This window comes from Trichoderma citrinoviride (assembly GCF_003025115.1).
Source record: "Trichoderma citrinoviride strain TUCIM 6016 unplaced genomic scaffold BBK36scaffold_3, whole genome shotgun sequence".
NCBI lineage: Eukaryota > Fungi > Ascomycota > Sordariomycetes > Hypocreales > Hypocreaceae > Trichoderma > Trichoderma citrinoviride.
In genome coordinates this window covers 1,289,924-1,304,611 of record NW_020194711.1, presented here as the reverse complement: position 1 = coordinate 1,304,611, position 14,688 = coordinate 1,289,924, and the positions used below count along the sequence as shown (strand labels likewise).

General features: G+C 54.9%; 7 protein-coding genes across 7 annotated transcripts; 3 read left to right on the top strand and 4 right to left on the bottom strand.

Moving 5' to 3' along the window:
• Nucleotides 1-792: 792 nt before the first annotated feature.
• On the bottom strand, nt 793-1,167 carry BBK36DRAFT_1113342 (hypothetical protein; the record flags this gene model as incomplete). The annotated part of the gene is made up of 1 exon (XM_024889900.1): nt 793-1,167. The coding sequence occupies one exon, from the start codon at nt 1,165-1,167 to the stop codon at nt 793-795; it is 375 nt and encodes a 124-aa protein (XP_024752133.1).
• Nucleotides 1,168-1,820: 653 nt separating this feature from the next.
• On the bottom strand, nt 1,821-3,392 carry BBK36DRAFT_1112728 (Rad1-domain-containing protein; the record flags this gene model as incomplete). Its single annotated transcript, XM_024889831.1, has 4 exons — nt 1,821-2,629; nt 2,686-2,844; nt 3,096-3,188; nt 3,254-3,392. 4 exons carry the CDS (start codon nt 3,390-3,392, stop codon nt 1,821-1,823), a joined length of 1,200 nt encoding a protein of 399 aa, XP_024752132.1.
• Nucleotides 3,393-3,904: 512 nt separating this feature from the next.
• BBK36DRAFT_1157056 (hypothetical protein) lies at nt 3,905-5,256 on the top strand (the record flags this gene model as incomplete). The annotated part of the gene is made up of 3 exons (XM_024893982.1): nt 3,905-3,926; nt 3,993-4,123; nt 4,204-5,256. 3 exons carry the CDS (start codon nt 3,905-3,907, stop codon nt 5,254-5,256), a joined length of 1,206 nt encoding a protein of 401 aa, XP_024752131.1.
• Nucleotides 5,257-6,340: 1,084 nt separating this feature from the next.
• Nucleotides 6,341-7,315, bottom strand: BBK36DRAFT_1192037 (hypothetical protein; the record flags this gene model as incomplete). The annotated part of the gene is made up of 1 exon (XM_024896748.1): nt 6,341-7,315. The coding sequence occupies one exon, from the start codon at nt 7,313-7,315 to the stop codon at nt 6,341-6,343; it is 975 nt and encodes a 324-aa protein (XP_024752130.1).
• A 1,572-nt stretch (nt 7,316-8,887) lies between these two features.
• On the top strand, nt 8,888-9,577 carry BBK36DRAFT_1166695 (acyl-CoA N-acyltransferase; the record flags this gene model as incomplete). The annotated part of the gene is made up of 2 exons (XM_024894950.1): nt 8,888-8,911; nt 8,948-9,577. 2 exons carry the CDS (start codon nt 8,888-8,890, stop codon nt 9,575-9,577), a joined length of 654 nt encoding a protein of 217 aa, XP_024752129.1.
• Nucleotides 9,578-9,986: 409 nt separating this feature from the next.
• On the top strand, nt 9,987-11,024 carry BBK36DRAFT_1113937 (thymidylate synthase; the record flags this gene model as incomplete). The annotated part of the gene is made up of 2 exons (XM_024889965.1): nt 9,987-10,072; nt 10,157-11,024. The coding sequence occupies 2 exons, from the start codon at nt 9,987-9,989 to the stop codon at nt 11,022-11,024; spliced, it is 954 nt and encodes a 317-aa protein (XP_024752128.1).
• Nucleotides 11,025-11,807: 783 nt separating this feature from the next.
• BBK36DRAFT_1113277 (hypothetical protein) lies at nt 11,808-13,633 on the bottom strand (the record flags this gene model as incomplete). The annotated part of the gene is made up of 3 exons (XM_024889890.1): nt 11,808-13,285; nt 13,350-13,437; nt 13,508-13,633. 3 exons carry the CDS (start codon nt 13,631-13,633, stop codon nt 11,808-11,810), a joined length of 1,692 nt encoding a protein of 563 aa, XP_024752127.1.
• Between the last annotated feature and the right edge of the window lie 1,055 nt (nt 13,634-14,688).

Genomic DNA, 14,688 nt, shown 5'->3' with positions numbered 1-14,688 from the left:
TCTGCTTCTTCTCTCACTTTAGCCAGAAACGTAGCGCCCGCTTGTTTCGCCGACGGAAGCCATTCGTTTCAAGCACGAGACGGTTTTCTCGCTTCTCTTTCCTGCCATGAGATGTAGACGATGTCTGTTGAAGTTGGCTTGCCGGCGGGCTCTGATTTTTTGCTGAAACGTCACAGGCATCTCTGGAGACTTCTTTGCCCACCTTGGCCATAGCCATGCTTGAATCCCGGGATGTGATGCAGTGCAGAAGTATGTACGTAATCCAATCTATTCACCGACATAATCCAGACGACGTTACACGCGAACTCTTCTTTGCGGGGGAGTTCATATCTATACTGATGCCGGGGCTCACGATGGAAAACATGTCTTGCTTGGGAAATGGAGTGAATTGTCGATGAAGTTGACTCGTCTGCTCAGAGTGATTTTCAATTCTTGCTGCTCCTGCTGCTGTTAGACTCATGCTGTATGTATCCTTTTCCCATGCCATCACGATAGAAACCCAGCTCTTGCTGTTCCCAAACGGAAACCAAAACCTTCAAGTACCATGACCCATATTCCATATTGAACCAAATCACAATGCCTTCTGATGAGTAGTTATGTTGTCCCAATGCCGAATCGTAGTTGTAAGCTGTGTATCTATATTAGCAAATTCTGCTATCACCAAGCCCACGAAAACCCATACAAGATAAACCCAACGCAGAATCCCTCTCCGATCACCCCAACAACAGCCTACCTACTTACGTCTTCCTCACTTCCCCTTACCTTAAGATAGAAAAAAAAGGAGGGAAACCCTCACAACACCCAATTCGCCTCCCTCATCCCCCTCGACGTCCCCGTCTTCAAAAACGACGCAGCCGCGTGCCTCGGAAACGTCACCCTCAACACCTCCAGCTTCTTCTGCTCTTTCCTTTCCTCTCCCACGCCGCCTTCAATCAGCGGCTCGCAATCCTCCTCAATCTTGTTCTTTCCCTCCTCCAGTATCCTGACTGCCGCGTCGCTCGTCTTGTAGGCCGTTCGGCTGCCGCCGCAGCACATGGTGATGAAGAGTCTCCTGATGGACTGCAGGACGTCCGAGTGCCATGAGCTGGGCGGCTTGGGGGTGTAGAAGAGGGGAGGTGGCAGAGGAGAGGGCTGGGAGCTGATTCGGAAGCCCTTTGAATGGAACATTGTGTGGAAACTGATGGGAGTATGTGTTGGATAAGAATAGTATCAGTAAAGGGAAGGAGAAACAGTTGACTTTTTTTCAGAGCCTTGCAAAGTAGAGAAAGAGAAGATCAACGATCTCTTTATAGATTGTGACAGGCTTCTAAACCGATAAGAATAAAGGAGAAGAGGGAGAAGTAGAAGTCTCATATCTCACGGAGGCGAAGCTCTATATAACAATCAAGACCGCCATCTCAATTTGAGCCAAACCCCCTATCCGCCGCTCAGCAACAATAGATGGGATGCATTCCATTGACCTCCTAGGCGACCGCCTCATTTCGCTTTGAAGGTCTCACATGGGGGTGGAGCTTTGCTCGTTATCCGAACGCAAGGGAGGCATTCTCAACGTACGCGAGAAACAGCGGCCTTTTGGTCTCTAATTGATGTCTCACACCTGTGATAATGGCCTTTATGCCGTGGCATGACGAGCCCGGCCGCCGCACCGTACCTCCAAGTCAAGTCCGGGAAGGGAGGCATATGACGACGCATTGTCTGCATCTTGGATGAATCCATGCCCTGGCGGTGAAACTACCATGGGAGGAAATCAGGTGGAACTTGATATTGTGTATGTGCACTTCGATTCTTCCATCGGTCTGCGCTAGATGCAACTGTCTGCCTTAATCATATGCTTCCGAATCAACCTCGTCATCTTCATCTCCATCGTCATGCGTGGCAAACGGAACGAAACGAAAGTCCAAAAAGCTCCTCTTCCCTCCTTCCACGTCCACCATGAACTGTAGACTCAAGACGCCCTGGCTGTCGCCTCGAAGACTGACTTTGCTCGCAATCCGCATCGCCTCGCTGGCGTGTCGAATAAAGTCAAACTTGTATGCCTGCGACCAGCGGTCGTTGATGGTGAAGGTTTCGAGGAGGTCTTTGCCTCGTGCAAAGTCCACACTGGAGCTGCCTATATCTCCGGCGCAAGATAGGGTCAAGTACGGCGAGATCTTGGTGGCTGCGATGGTCAACTTGACGGGCCCCGCGGGTATGATCTCGGCAATGCAGTCAAACAGGGTGCGAGACGACATGATGATTTTGAACGTCAGATCGTTACGGTCAAAGGGTATGTCTTCTGGCATCTCGGGTAGGTAGGTCGCCAGTCCCGCGGTCGTCTTGATGCCGGATTCTTCGAGGGTGACTTTGAAGGCATCGCCTTCTTCCGCGTATAACATGGTGCAGGTTCCAGCTATGCCAAGAGTCTGGTTGCTAAACGCACTTGGCCTGTAGTTGCGTATGTTACTTCGGTATGGGTCTTGGTCGGCCTTCTGAGCTCGAGCAGCCACATCCACAGATCCAAAGATCTGCAGCACCTCAAGGAATGTCGACAGTGGGATTTGGAAGTTTGGGTATTCGGGCTCGCCATCTTCTGATAGAGGAAAGTTCACGGTGTACGCAGAAAACAGAGTCTTGTCCAGGAATGCAACCCCTGCGACCACCGTTAGCTCAGTATTCTACGATCCTCAAAGAGTCGTGCACTCGCACCTTGCATTACTCGAGAATTGTCGGCCGCAAAGCGGATGCCATCCTCCGTAATCTGGACGTGCACCCTCTGTGCGAAGTCTATGCATCGAAGAAGTTGGTATAGCGGTCTCGGAGACGTTGAGACCGCTCGAAAGATGGGCTTCGCTTCCGTAGCCATGGCTTTTTGTCCCCTTGATATGACGAGTGGTGTTCAAGTGTTGGGGAGATTGGAACAGGTGTGTGAGAACGGATCTTATGGGCCGTATGATGCAAGCTTGAATCGGCAGAACAACAAAACAACTCGCTCTGGAAGCCTTCTTTTTGCTTTTCCTCTCGGCAACTAGTATACAATGGGTATCTTAGACATAAACTCCGACCGCACAGAACATGTACACGGTTCCAAAGCTGTGACGAGTCAGCACATACTCTACAGTCAGTCGAATCACGCATCACCGGGGGTTCGCCATACGCAATTGCTAGAGAGGCCGGAACGCCGAGCGCAACAACGCTGACCAGAGAGCGGTCTATAAGAGCAGGTAATCAGTCGTATGTCCCAATTTGAACGCATTTGGAACACAGGAAGACTCACTCAGCGCAAAGACACCGGTAATGGCGATGCCCAGAGAGAGAAGCACGAACGCAACGGTGAATTGGCTCTCCTTAGCAATAGCAGGGACGAACGGACTGCCAGCAGCAGCTTGCCAGACTTGGTGCAACGAGGAATCCATGTGCTGCGCCGTGTGCAAACGAGGGATTGATGGATGGCTCCGGGGGTGCTTTTCACGAGCGATGGCAGGCCGGGAACTGGAGGCGATCGACTTCTCGTGGGTCAGTCAATCAATCGCGCCGTGATTGCGAGATTGTTGGAGCTTGAGAGAAGCTGGTCCAATGCCACCAGCTGTCCACGTTTGATATCTGGCCGATTAGGCCGATCGGGTTTAGCGCGATTCGCGGCTGGGATGATGTAAGCACCACTCCACCCAAATCCAGCCTAGTTGGTCCCTGCGGCTCTGAGCTCCTCCCCCACAGCAGCTTACCTAAGCCAACGCAGGAACGCTTGGACCATGAACTTTCTCGAACCCGCGTCAAACGTCACGCCTGTGACTTCGTACCGACTCCGTCTCTCTTAGTACTTACCTTAACACCACACATGACAGCCTCAACACTGCACAACCCCAAAGGCATCTCGCATCGATTTGCGTCTCGAGGCCCAACAGCCGAACCGTCGCATTCCGATATCATGGCCGAAGTCAAGGAAGAGAGTAAGGCGACTGCCCCTCCAGTTACTTCTTACGCCCGCCAACACACCAACTGACGCATCGTCGCAGATGGCAAGCGCAAAGCCGAGGACGATCCCGTCTCGCCCGCCGCATCTAAGCGGGTTAAGCACGACGAAGATGCTGCCGAGGCAACAGAGCAGAAGCCCGTCGAGATGAAGCCGATTCCATTTCCAGAAAAGGTACGCCAACCATCCACAGCATTGGCCTATAAACACCCTTGAGCCACCCCCCTTCTTACACTGACCTTCCTTCTCCTTAGCCCGCCGTCATCGAAGAGCGCAATGGCGAAATCGAATTTCGCGTGGTCAACAACGACAACGAGCGCGAGTCCCTCATCATCCTCACCGGCCTCAAATGCATCTTCCAGAAGCAGCTCCCCAAGATGCCCAAGGACTACATCGCGCGACTCGTCTACGACCGAACCCACCTCTCCATCGCCATCGTCAAGAAGCCGCTCGAGGTCGTCGGCGGCATCACATACCGGCCCTTCAAGGGGCGCCAGTTCGCCGAAATCGTCTTCTGTGCCATTAGTTCTGACCAGCAAGTCAAGGGTTACGGCGCGCACCTCATGTCGCATCTGAAGGACTACGTCAAGGCCACCAGCGACGTCATGCACTTCTTGACGTACGCCGACAACTACGCCATTGGTTATTTCAAGAAGCAGGGCTTCACCAAAGAGATCACCCTGCCCAAGCACGTCTGGATGGGGTACATCAAAGACTACGAGGGCGGCACCATCATGCAATGCTCCATGCTGCCGCGCATTCGATATCTGGAAATGGGCCGCATGCTCCTTAAGCAGAAGGAATGCGTCCAGGCCAAGATTCGAGCGTACTCCAAGTCGCACAACATCCACCCGCCGCCCAAGGAGTGGAAGAATGGCATCCGCCCCATCAACCCCCTCGACATCCCCGCCATCCGCGCGTCCGGCTGGTCCCCCGACATGGACGAGCTCGCGCGCCAGCCGCGCCACGGACCCAACTACAACCAGCTCCTCCACCTGCTCAACGACCTTCAGAACCACAATTCCGCCTGGCCGTTCCTCGTCCCCGTCAATAGAGACGACGTGGCCGACTACTACGACGTCATCAAGGAGCCCATGGACCTCAGCACCATGGAGAGCAAGCTCGAGGCCGACCAGTACGCCACGCCCGAGGACTTCATCAAGGACGCCAAGCTCATCTTCGACAACTGCCGCAAGTACAACAACGAGAGCACGCCCTACGCCAAGTCGGCCAACAAGCTCGAGCGCTTCATGTGGCAGCAGATCAAGGCCGTGCCCGAATGGTCGCATCTTGAGCCGGAGAAATAAGACCAAACCGCCATCGTCTTCACGTACCCACCCGACGATCTGAGTCTGAAGCATGGCTTCTACGACGACATGATGGGGAGGGCTCCAGTGGCCTCTCTGCTCCTTTTCTCTTTTTTTCCCTTCTAATTCTTTGTTCCCGCTCTGCTTATCTTATGACTCGTCGTTTTTTCTGTTGAAGTTTTAAAAGAGCCACGGCGTCCCGGCACGGATATGAGGCGTTATGGACAGGTCTGTTTGTCGTTTACAATATGAGCTTCAGACTCGTCTGGAAAGTCGGAATGGATGCGTTGCTGGGGAGCCTGCCCAGCGAATGCGGCAGGCTGCGTTATACCAAGGCTTTGAATTGAACAGTGTGTTTACAAATTCGTCACGGGGCTTCACAAGCGCTATAGGACGCGCATCGTAGTCCAGGTAGTTGAAAGAGAGAACAAGAAAGACATGCCAGATGTGCCCGTGGACCTCAACTTGTATTTGTAGCATCCGTCTATGGCCACGTCAACAAACGATTGCTCTTGAACATACTCCATCTCAAATCGAACACTGCTGATAAAGCATCATCGCTTCCAAGACATAAGCATGTTTGCCGCTTCTCCAGACTTTTTTTAGCAAAGCAACCACACCCAAAGAATGTTGGGATAACGGCCCCTGCTCCCTCCCCATCTACCTACCTGGCTCTACCACAGATGTTGCACTTCGGTCCCAAGGTCGGAACCAGGCAAACAGTAGAAAAGAATAAGAACCTCACAAAAACAAAAAAAGCACACAAGAAGCTATGGGACAACAAAGAAAGCAGTGAAACATCAAACGCGCTTGACCGCCGAGACTCCGAGCGAGGGGAAGAGAAAGGAAAGTGAGGAACACAAGAAGAGAGCGGTGGAATAAAAAGACAAAGCTACCTTCACTCCTTGAAAACTGCGACTAAAGCGCTAAGAACGGAAAGTTTTGGGGGGCTGAGGAAACAAGGGGGAAACATCTATAAATCGCGCTTTTTGAGAGGTCTAATAACCGCCAAAGAAAAGAAAGGAGAACCCCTTTGAGTTGTTCTATCAGCTCGCAGGTACCACCGTGTCTCGAGAAGTAGCCTTTACGCGCCTCGAGCCCGAGCTCCCGGCTGACTAGTCGAAGGCTCGCCTGCTGGTAGTCGAAGGTTTGAATAATTTCGTCGAGTCACGGGTGAAAGAAGACTGGAACGAGGCTGCAGTGTCGATCGCGTCGCCGAAATCAGGATCTGCCCACTGCGGATGGAGTTCTCGTTGTCGATGGTGCGGCGGAGAAGGGGCTGGAGAATCTCAGGGATCTCTGACCATTGGCCAGCGCGGGCTCTGTGCAGCATGCCGTCGGAAAGGGGGTTGGAGGTCACAGAGCTAGACGGATGGGACTGGCCGAGCATTTCGGCCGTCATTCTGTCTGTCAGGACTGCCAGCTCGCCGCTATCAATCGCATTCTTGAGCCACTGCTCCCACTCTTCGTCCAACACGACCGACGTGTCACCGGCCTCGCGCCTGGCCGCCTGTGCGCGCAGGCGCTCGTTGAGCGGCACGCCCACGCTCGCCAGCTCCTCATCGCTCTCTTCCACGTCCATATTGTCGTCGTCGTCCAGGCTCGGCATAGCGAGGGTGTTTATCCTAACGGTTCGCGCTGGTTGTTGGGTGGATGGCCGGGCAACGGGCTCCCTCCAGTCGGGGAGGTCATCGGCTGCCGTATCTCGAATCACAATGCCTTGCTCGGCCTCGAACTTTTCCTTGGCCCACTTGGTCCCCTCCCACTTGGTGAGCGAGGAGATTTCGGCGTGCGTGAGGCCCAGGGCGTCAAAGGCTCGGAAAAGGCGACGGTGCCACTGCCACCGGCTGAGTCGGATGCGGTGAGTCGGATGAGTGTAGTCCAACCCCGGATACTTTGCTTCTTGCGTGTCGAGATGGCCGTAGAAGGCGTGCGTCTCCTGGCGGACTTCGGGGATGAGGCTGCGCTGAAGCAGCGCTGAGAAATCCTGGGGATCGAACGTCTTGGGCTTGGGAAACATGTGCTCGAACACGAGCTGGTCAATAGGCGGGCCCCTCATGGCTGCGGTGTCTGGTCCGGCAAAGTGGCCGCTTCGCGATGTCAGAGGTCTGAGGGCGTATTGCGCCGAATTATCAGGAGCGTCGCGAGTCGTCTGATGGAAGCGGCCGAAAGCGGGCGCGGGCGAGAGAAGGTTTGCCAGGCGGTTGTGGAAGGCTTTCGGCCGATCACGGGCAGATGTGACGATGGAGTGAAGGAGGCCAGCAGAGTTGTTGAAGGAGAGGAGGACAAGTCGGACGAGGTTGTCGTGTGTCTGCACAGGCAAGGTGAGAAAATTCCGGTCGTCACGGAAAATAGGCGGGCGGGCTCGGGTTGGGAGTCGGCCAAGGAATGAAGACAATGCCTGTCGAGATTATTTTGGGGGTCGATCCGAAAGTGCGGCCGCGCACGGAACAAAGAGAATCTTGCAAGGGGCAGGCAGGGAAGACGCTCGGGCGAGAGAATGAGGTGGGAAATGCGCAACAGTCGTTCCACGGCTGGAAAGATCACGTTATCCGGCCGGCGTGGAGGACAGTGAATTCGAGCAGGATTTGGAAAAGAAGAACAGATAAGGTACAATGATGGTGTGAGCGAGCGAGTGCCGGTGCCTGTGACAGGTGAATGAGCGAGTGAGTGAGCGAGTGGATAATTAACAAACTGCACGATGCTTCTGTGGGTATTCAGGTATGGATAGTCTGCAGCGCTCCGTACAGGGGAAGGGAGGAGAAGGTTGGGGAAAAAAGGAAGCAAAAGCAGGGCGCCGGTGCCAATCAAAGAGGTGGTCTGCTCAGGGTCTGGTCTGTCCGCCTGTTCCTGCGCCGAGGGACGGGAGACTGCCTGTGCCTGTGCCTGTGCCTGTGCCTGTACCTGTACCTGTACCTCTATCGCATCCAATGCAGAACGTGCCGTCTTGCTCTCGTCATCGGAGGGTTTTTCTTGCAAGTGAAAAGAGTTGCAGGAGGCATCAGTCCGATAATTAAATGCAGCTCGAATACTTGCCCTTTTAGATAACAGTCTTTTGCCGGGTATCTCCTGTGTTTACAATTACTTATACAGTCCCTCACTGCAAGCAGAGACGACCAACCCAGACGTGCGGAACATCGCATCCGGTGGCTTTTCCTCATGTTCCGTGCCAACATCACCTTATTCTACCGAAGCCGACATGGATGTTAACATCACACGCCATCAGCCGTAAGCGTTAGGCACAGAAAAACCGGTGCCTGAAGGCCTTTGTTACGGATCCGGCCACGAAGGACAGAACAGTTCAGTCCGTACAAGTGAGATTGTAGCTCGCTTGTGAATTATCTGGGTAGGCTTCCGTTGTGATGAGTTTCAAACGATGGACAGAAAAAGTAGGTAGTCGACATGACATTGTGCAGTTGCTACAGTAAAGCATGGAGCGCTATAATTCCGCCATGTGGACAAATGGCCGATTGAAGGACAAGGTCTCATGGTGTGCTCACTAGCAGTCGTTGACTCATAATGGGAGAATAATGGTGGACAAGCTCATCCTGGCATCTAGACGGCAGCATCAACATCTGCATTGTCCAAGTTCCAAAGTGTCTCAAACCACCGGCGAGCAACTCACGCAAGAATGGAGCATCAAAGACGAGTCAAAGTCAGGACAACGCTCCCCATCCTCCCGCCCTTCGAGTCTCGCGATGAAATCCACACTCCCCGGCTCATCCTCCGAGCACCGCACATCTCCGACGTGCCTGCTCTGCACACACTCCGCATCCAGCACGAAGTCATGAAGTATTCTGCAAAGGGCGCAGACAAGACCCTCGAGGACACGCGCAGGAGCCTAGATGTCTTGCTGCCTCCCAACGACAGCAAGACATACTACTTCCTCATATTCCAGAGAGACACGGGGGATTTGATCGGCAAGGGCGGCTTACACAGCATCCCAGGACGGAATTTGGGGTGGCCAGAGATTGGTTATTCCTTCAGACAGGAGACGTGGGGAAAAGGATATGGAACAGAATTTCTGACTGCCTTTGTCGAGAAATGGTGGAGTTTGCCTCGCAGAGAGGCCGAGATTGAGGTCGATACGGCAGGGCTGGATGCCCAATCGTTGGAGAGTGAGGAGCCATCCGCTGCAGTGGAGAGGCTCGTTGCCGTGATAGACGTAAACAATGTTGGAAGCAGGAGAATTCTGGAAAAGGCAGGTTTCAAGGCGTTCAAGGAGTGGACAGGTCCAGATCCCCGCGAGGCTTACAAGGGCCAGCAAGCCACCATGGCTGCGTTTGCAATCTTGGCGCCAGAGCAGGCGACGAGGAACTGAGCTTCGAACAATAACCACAACCTGAATATTGTTACTCCATACCTTATCTGGACAGAACTGTCGGATATCATTTCTTGTCGTGTTCACCCCATTTCTGGCAGAAAAGGCAAATGTTGGTGATGTTTGAGAAGGAAAGACATGTACGGAGTACTTTGTACTGTAGAGACGGTACTACTAAGTAAGGTAGCGCGCAATCACCTTGATGGGCAGATGCGCGAGATCACGTGCAGCTCTTCCGCCTTAATTGATTGAGCGCGTCCCAGCGCGATTGCCTCACAGAATTGTGTCACATCAGCTTCCACTGCCTCTCCGTCTGTCTTTCCCCTCTGCAACAGAGAGCCTCCCTCACCTCTGTGCACTCATCGCTTCCTCTAACCGTCTCCCCTGTTTCCATCTCCAGCAGCAAACCATGGGATCTACGTCACAGCACGAAGAGTACCAGTACCTCAACCTGGTCCGCGAGATCCTGGACCAGGGTGAGCGAAGACCCGATCGGTAAGGCACCGGTGACATGCATGCATAAATCAAGATCCCCCCCCCAAAAGAAAGCCTGCGGCTGACAACCGTCCCCCCGACCAGAACAGGAACAGGGACCCTGTCCGTCTTCGCCCCCCGGAGCTTCAAGTTCAAGCTCAACGACAACGGCCGCCCGATCCTCCCCCTGCTCACCACGAAGCGCGTCTTCCTCCGCGCCGTCATCGCCGAGCTCCTCTGGTTCATCGAGGGCAACACCTCGTCCAAGGCCCTCAGCGACGTCGGCGTCAAGATCTGGGACGGCAACGGCTCCCGCGAGTTCCTCGACAGCGTCGGCCTGACGCACCGCGACGTCGGCGACCTGGGCCCCGTCTACGGCTTCCAGTGGCGGCACTTTGGCGCCGAGTACGTCGACGCCGGCGCTGACTACACGGGCAAGGGCGTCGACCAGCTGGCCGAGATCGTCCACAAGCTGCGCACGAACCCGTATGACAGGCGCATGATCCTCAGCGCCTGGAACCCGCGCGACTTCAAGAGCATGGCCCTCCCGCCCTGCCACATGTTCGCCCAGTTCTACGTCTCGTACCCGGGCCGCGGCCGGGGCGTCAACGCCCCCGAGCCCTCGGAGGAGAACAAGCCAAAGGGCCACCTCCACTGCCAGCTGTACCAGCGGTCCTGCGACATGGGCCTCGGCATCCCCTTCAACATTGCGAGCTACGCGCTGCTCACGCACATGCTCGCCCACGTGTGCGATCTGGTGCCGGGGAGCCTCACCCACGTCATGGGAGACGCGCACGTCTACATCGACCACATCGATGCCCTTCAGACACAGCTCGAGCGCGAGCCGCGGCCGTTCCCCGAGCTGGAGATTACGCGGGAAAAGGGCGGCAGCATCGACGGCTGGAAGGTCGAGGACTTTGTCGTCAAGGGATATGATCCCCACAAATCTATTCCCATGAACATGTCCGTTTAGTCGGGCCGTCAAGAGAGAAACCATTTATAAGAGGGAGCATTCAAACAAAAACTGGCTTGTTCAGAAAGACGAAGTAAAAGCCGTAGGCCCCCCGTCGCGCCATGGCAGTTTCACATGTCGCAGCGTTCTTGCGAATCTCCCGTCTGTCTGTGGCAGATGCAGGCTAATCAGTGCTGTTCTTCTTAGAAACTGCTGTTCTTTCTTCTCATGTCTGCTACGCTTTCGCAATTTGGCTCCAGGACGAGCCTCCCATGGTTCGGGGGGCAGTAGGACCAGATGGCGGCGGCAAGCAACAGAAAGAGAGTAGGGGAGAATGGCAGACCCTAATGCAAAGAGCATTGATGAGTCTGCATCTGCCACATAACAGGTGGGACGCAACCATCTGCGCTTACCATGTGGCACTCAATGTACATCATCATGAAAGGGAAAAGAGAGGGAAAATCGGGCATCGGGATATACAAAATGAATGTCATGAAACGGACATCATGGGACTGCATGAAAAGACAATCATGACTTATGAGGAAGAAAAAAATCGTATACAAATGGTCGTTAAAAATCCAGGCGCTCGAGCCATATTGATTGCTGCTGTTATCTGTGTACGCGCAACATTGTATCTATGAGCTGCTGCTATACGTTGTGTAACTATCAGAGGGCAAAGAAAAAAAATAAAAGATGAGAAAGAGGCAGAGTTCCACCCGCTAAACTCCGTAAGAATGGTCGTTTTCTTTTCGTAACGTCATGACAATAAGAGAAGCGCCCTTCTCTTCGTATAAACACCTTTTTTCAAGTATAGGCAGATTCCTGGTATCGCCGACTGGGCATAGCTCCAGAGCCTCCCAGGTCGTCTTCCACGGATCGCCTGTCCCACTTCTTCCTCTCCTCCCGTAGGCGATCTCGGTCTCGCACATCCCATCCCGGCGCCTGTCGCCTCTCGGCATCGGCGTGACTGCTGGTTCGCCGCTGCGATTCAGGCCGGCGTGGATGCTGTTGTCGCTCCCTGCGCCCGCCCGAGTCTGCGTCGTCGGCGCGGTAGCGGTCTCGTTCTTCACGCAATCGGTGGCGGCGGCGGCGCTCTTCCTCGCTCGATCCTTCAGATAGACCGTCTGAGGCAAGATCTGAGTGATTCTGATTGAGCCGTGAAGGGGGGATGTGTTCGCGACTCCTCCGCACACGGATCGGGTCGTTGGCGGAGCTGTGTCCCCTTGAGCTGTTACGGCTGCCTGGGATAATGTTGGAAACCGTCTCCGAGAGCTTCTCTCTAAAGCCGCCAAACGGGCTGCCTCTCCTCCTTGCTTCTTCGGCCCGACTGTCGCTGCGATGGGTTCGGAAAGAAGGAACGCTGGAGCCCGCCGACGGCGGTGGAGGGCCCGATGATGACGGCGGAACGACGCGACGGACGCCAGGAGTAGTCGGCGAGCCAGTGCGATGTCGCCGCCTGGCTCTTGTATGCGCGGACTCGTCCACAGATTCATCGCCAGACGAATCGGACGAGTATCGCTGGAAGTGGCTGTGTCGACGGTTTTGGCTGGGTCGGCTGGGCGTTGTTCTGTTCGACTCAGGGTTGAGATAGGTACCGGAATAGCTATGGCGGATGCCATCTCTGTGTGGCTGGCGTGTGGAAGCGTAGTCGGAAAAGCTTCGACGTCTCGCAGAGTCGTCGACGGGTCTCTGGCGGCGAGACCGTTCGGGCGAACGCATCGAAGGCCTTTGGCCGAAATTAGCCCCATGGCTTTCGCCTACACGGACATAGGTGAACCTTTCGTACTGGTTTGGATCAGCAGCCCTCGACCGCGGGGACGTCGAGCGGAAGGGATCCGCGGTATGGACGTAGGCAAACCGAGGCGCGGCGGCAGGTTCAGCAAACGGCGGGGGCCGAGGCGCAGAGCCGGAGGTGGGCATGCTTGCTCCCTCTTCTTCCTTGTTGGCTTCATCGCGCATTTTCTCGGCGCATTGCTTGTGCCAGCGATCGACCTGCGGATCTGGCTCTGAGGGGAAGACACTGGCGGGCAGATCGGGCGGGAAAGCCTGGCCCGTCTCGGGATGCCTGAGGGACCAATGTTTGACGGCGTGCTGGATGAAGGGGACGTGCATTTCGGGCTCGAGGAGGACTTCTATGGACTCCCATCGCGAGAAGCCTCTGGGCGTCAAGGTTGGGATAGAAGGCGGTGCGAAGTCGTTATCGGTGGGCTGTAGACTGTGCTGGCAGCCCGTTACTTGCCATATGTAGGAGATGGCCGAGTGCGGCGTCTCCAGGAACAGTGCTGTTGCGGCGAGTTAATACATGCTTGCGCGGTTCCGTCTTTGCCCGCATGCCACTTGACGTACAATCGTAATCACCGCCCACGGCTTTGTAGAAGGCAGCGAGCTTCTTGGGGTTGAGATGGGCATCAGTCCTATCGCCGAGCTCAGTAACCTGTCGTCAAGTTGATTCTGATCAGCCATGTTGTCTCTCGTCCATGTCGGGCCAGTTTGGAGAGGCGTACGATAAAGCGCGCCATGGCTCTCAGCAGCGCATCGAACTGCATTGTCGGGCTCTTGTCAGCTTCGAACATGTAGGCGTAGCTGATGTCCCCCGGTGGCGATGCGCCATTCGATCGCGGAACGGCCATACTGGACGGCGACTGGTGGCGTGAGGGGATCGCATTCAAGACGGCTCCGTGGGCGCTATTCTTCCCCTTTTTTTCTGCGGTCCAGGAACAAAAACAGAAGTTGAGAGACAAAGAGAGAAGAAGGTGGGTGGGCAAAGGTGGTTGATGTCACTAGTAGTAGCTGCGGCAGGGCCCGGGCCTGGGGAGCAAAATAGCTAAATAGGCTATGGCCGTGGCCGAGATTCTAGAGGCGGTCCAACAGCCTAGCAGAGCAAGCTGTGCGCCACACCACAACGGTCGAGTTCAGGGAAATATGATCAAGCAAGCGAGAAGGAAATGAAGACGCAGAATCGAGGGAGACAAATAGGCTCAACTGTGTCAGGGCACGTATTCTAACGAAGGAAAAGAAGGCTGGCGTATCAGAGGTTGGTCAGATCGAGGCAGATGCTGACAGCCATTGGATTCCGCGCAGATGGAATTCGGAGCCTTGGGCCTTGGCTATGGTATCGTACAAGTAATAAACGGTACAGTACATGTTAGGGTATGACCATGACTGGCAGGCCCGTGATGAGGATACCGGTGACCAGACGAGACCAGACACGCATGGCGAAAACGGCCCCTCACGGACCCTCACGGGCTGACACGTGCGTCGTGGCTGCAGGTGGTGCGAGCCTGGATGCGTGGCTGGACGACGGAGACGGGCGAGGCATGTCGACTACGATACTAAGGTAGTAGCTGGTGGTCTAGCCTGTGCGGTGGTTGGGGAGAGGCGGTTGATCGCTCGGAGCTGCTAGTATTAGCTGGCAGACTGGGTGCAGCAGATGGATTCAAAGTTGGTGCATGCGTTTTCGCCGTACGTACGTACTTTGTGATACATGCAAATGATGTCACCGAGCGAATGAGGGTAGCAATCATTAAGCAGGGGGGAGGAAAAGGAGAGGGACGATACAGTGATGGTGATGCTCTTGGAAAGACAGCATTGCATAAAGGTAGAAGGAGATGGAAAGCTTCAGAGAAGTGCAAGTCGATATCCGCATGTTCTGGCACCTGCTCGCACGACTGCACCTGCAGCATCT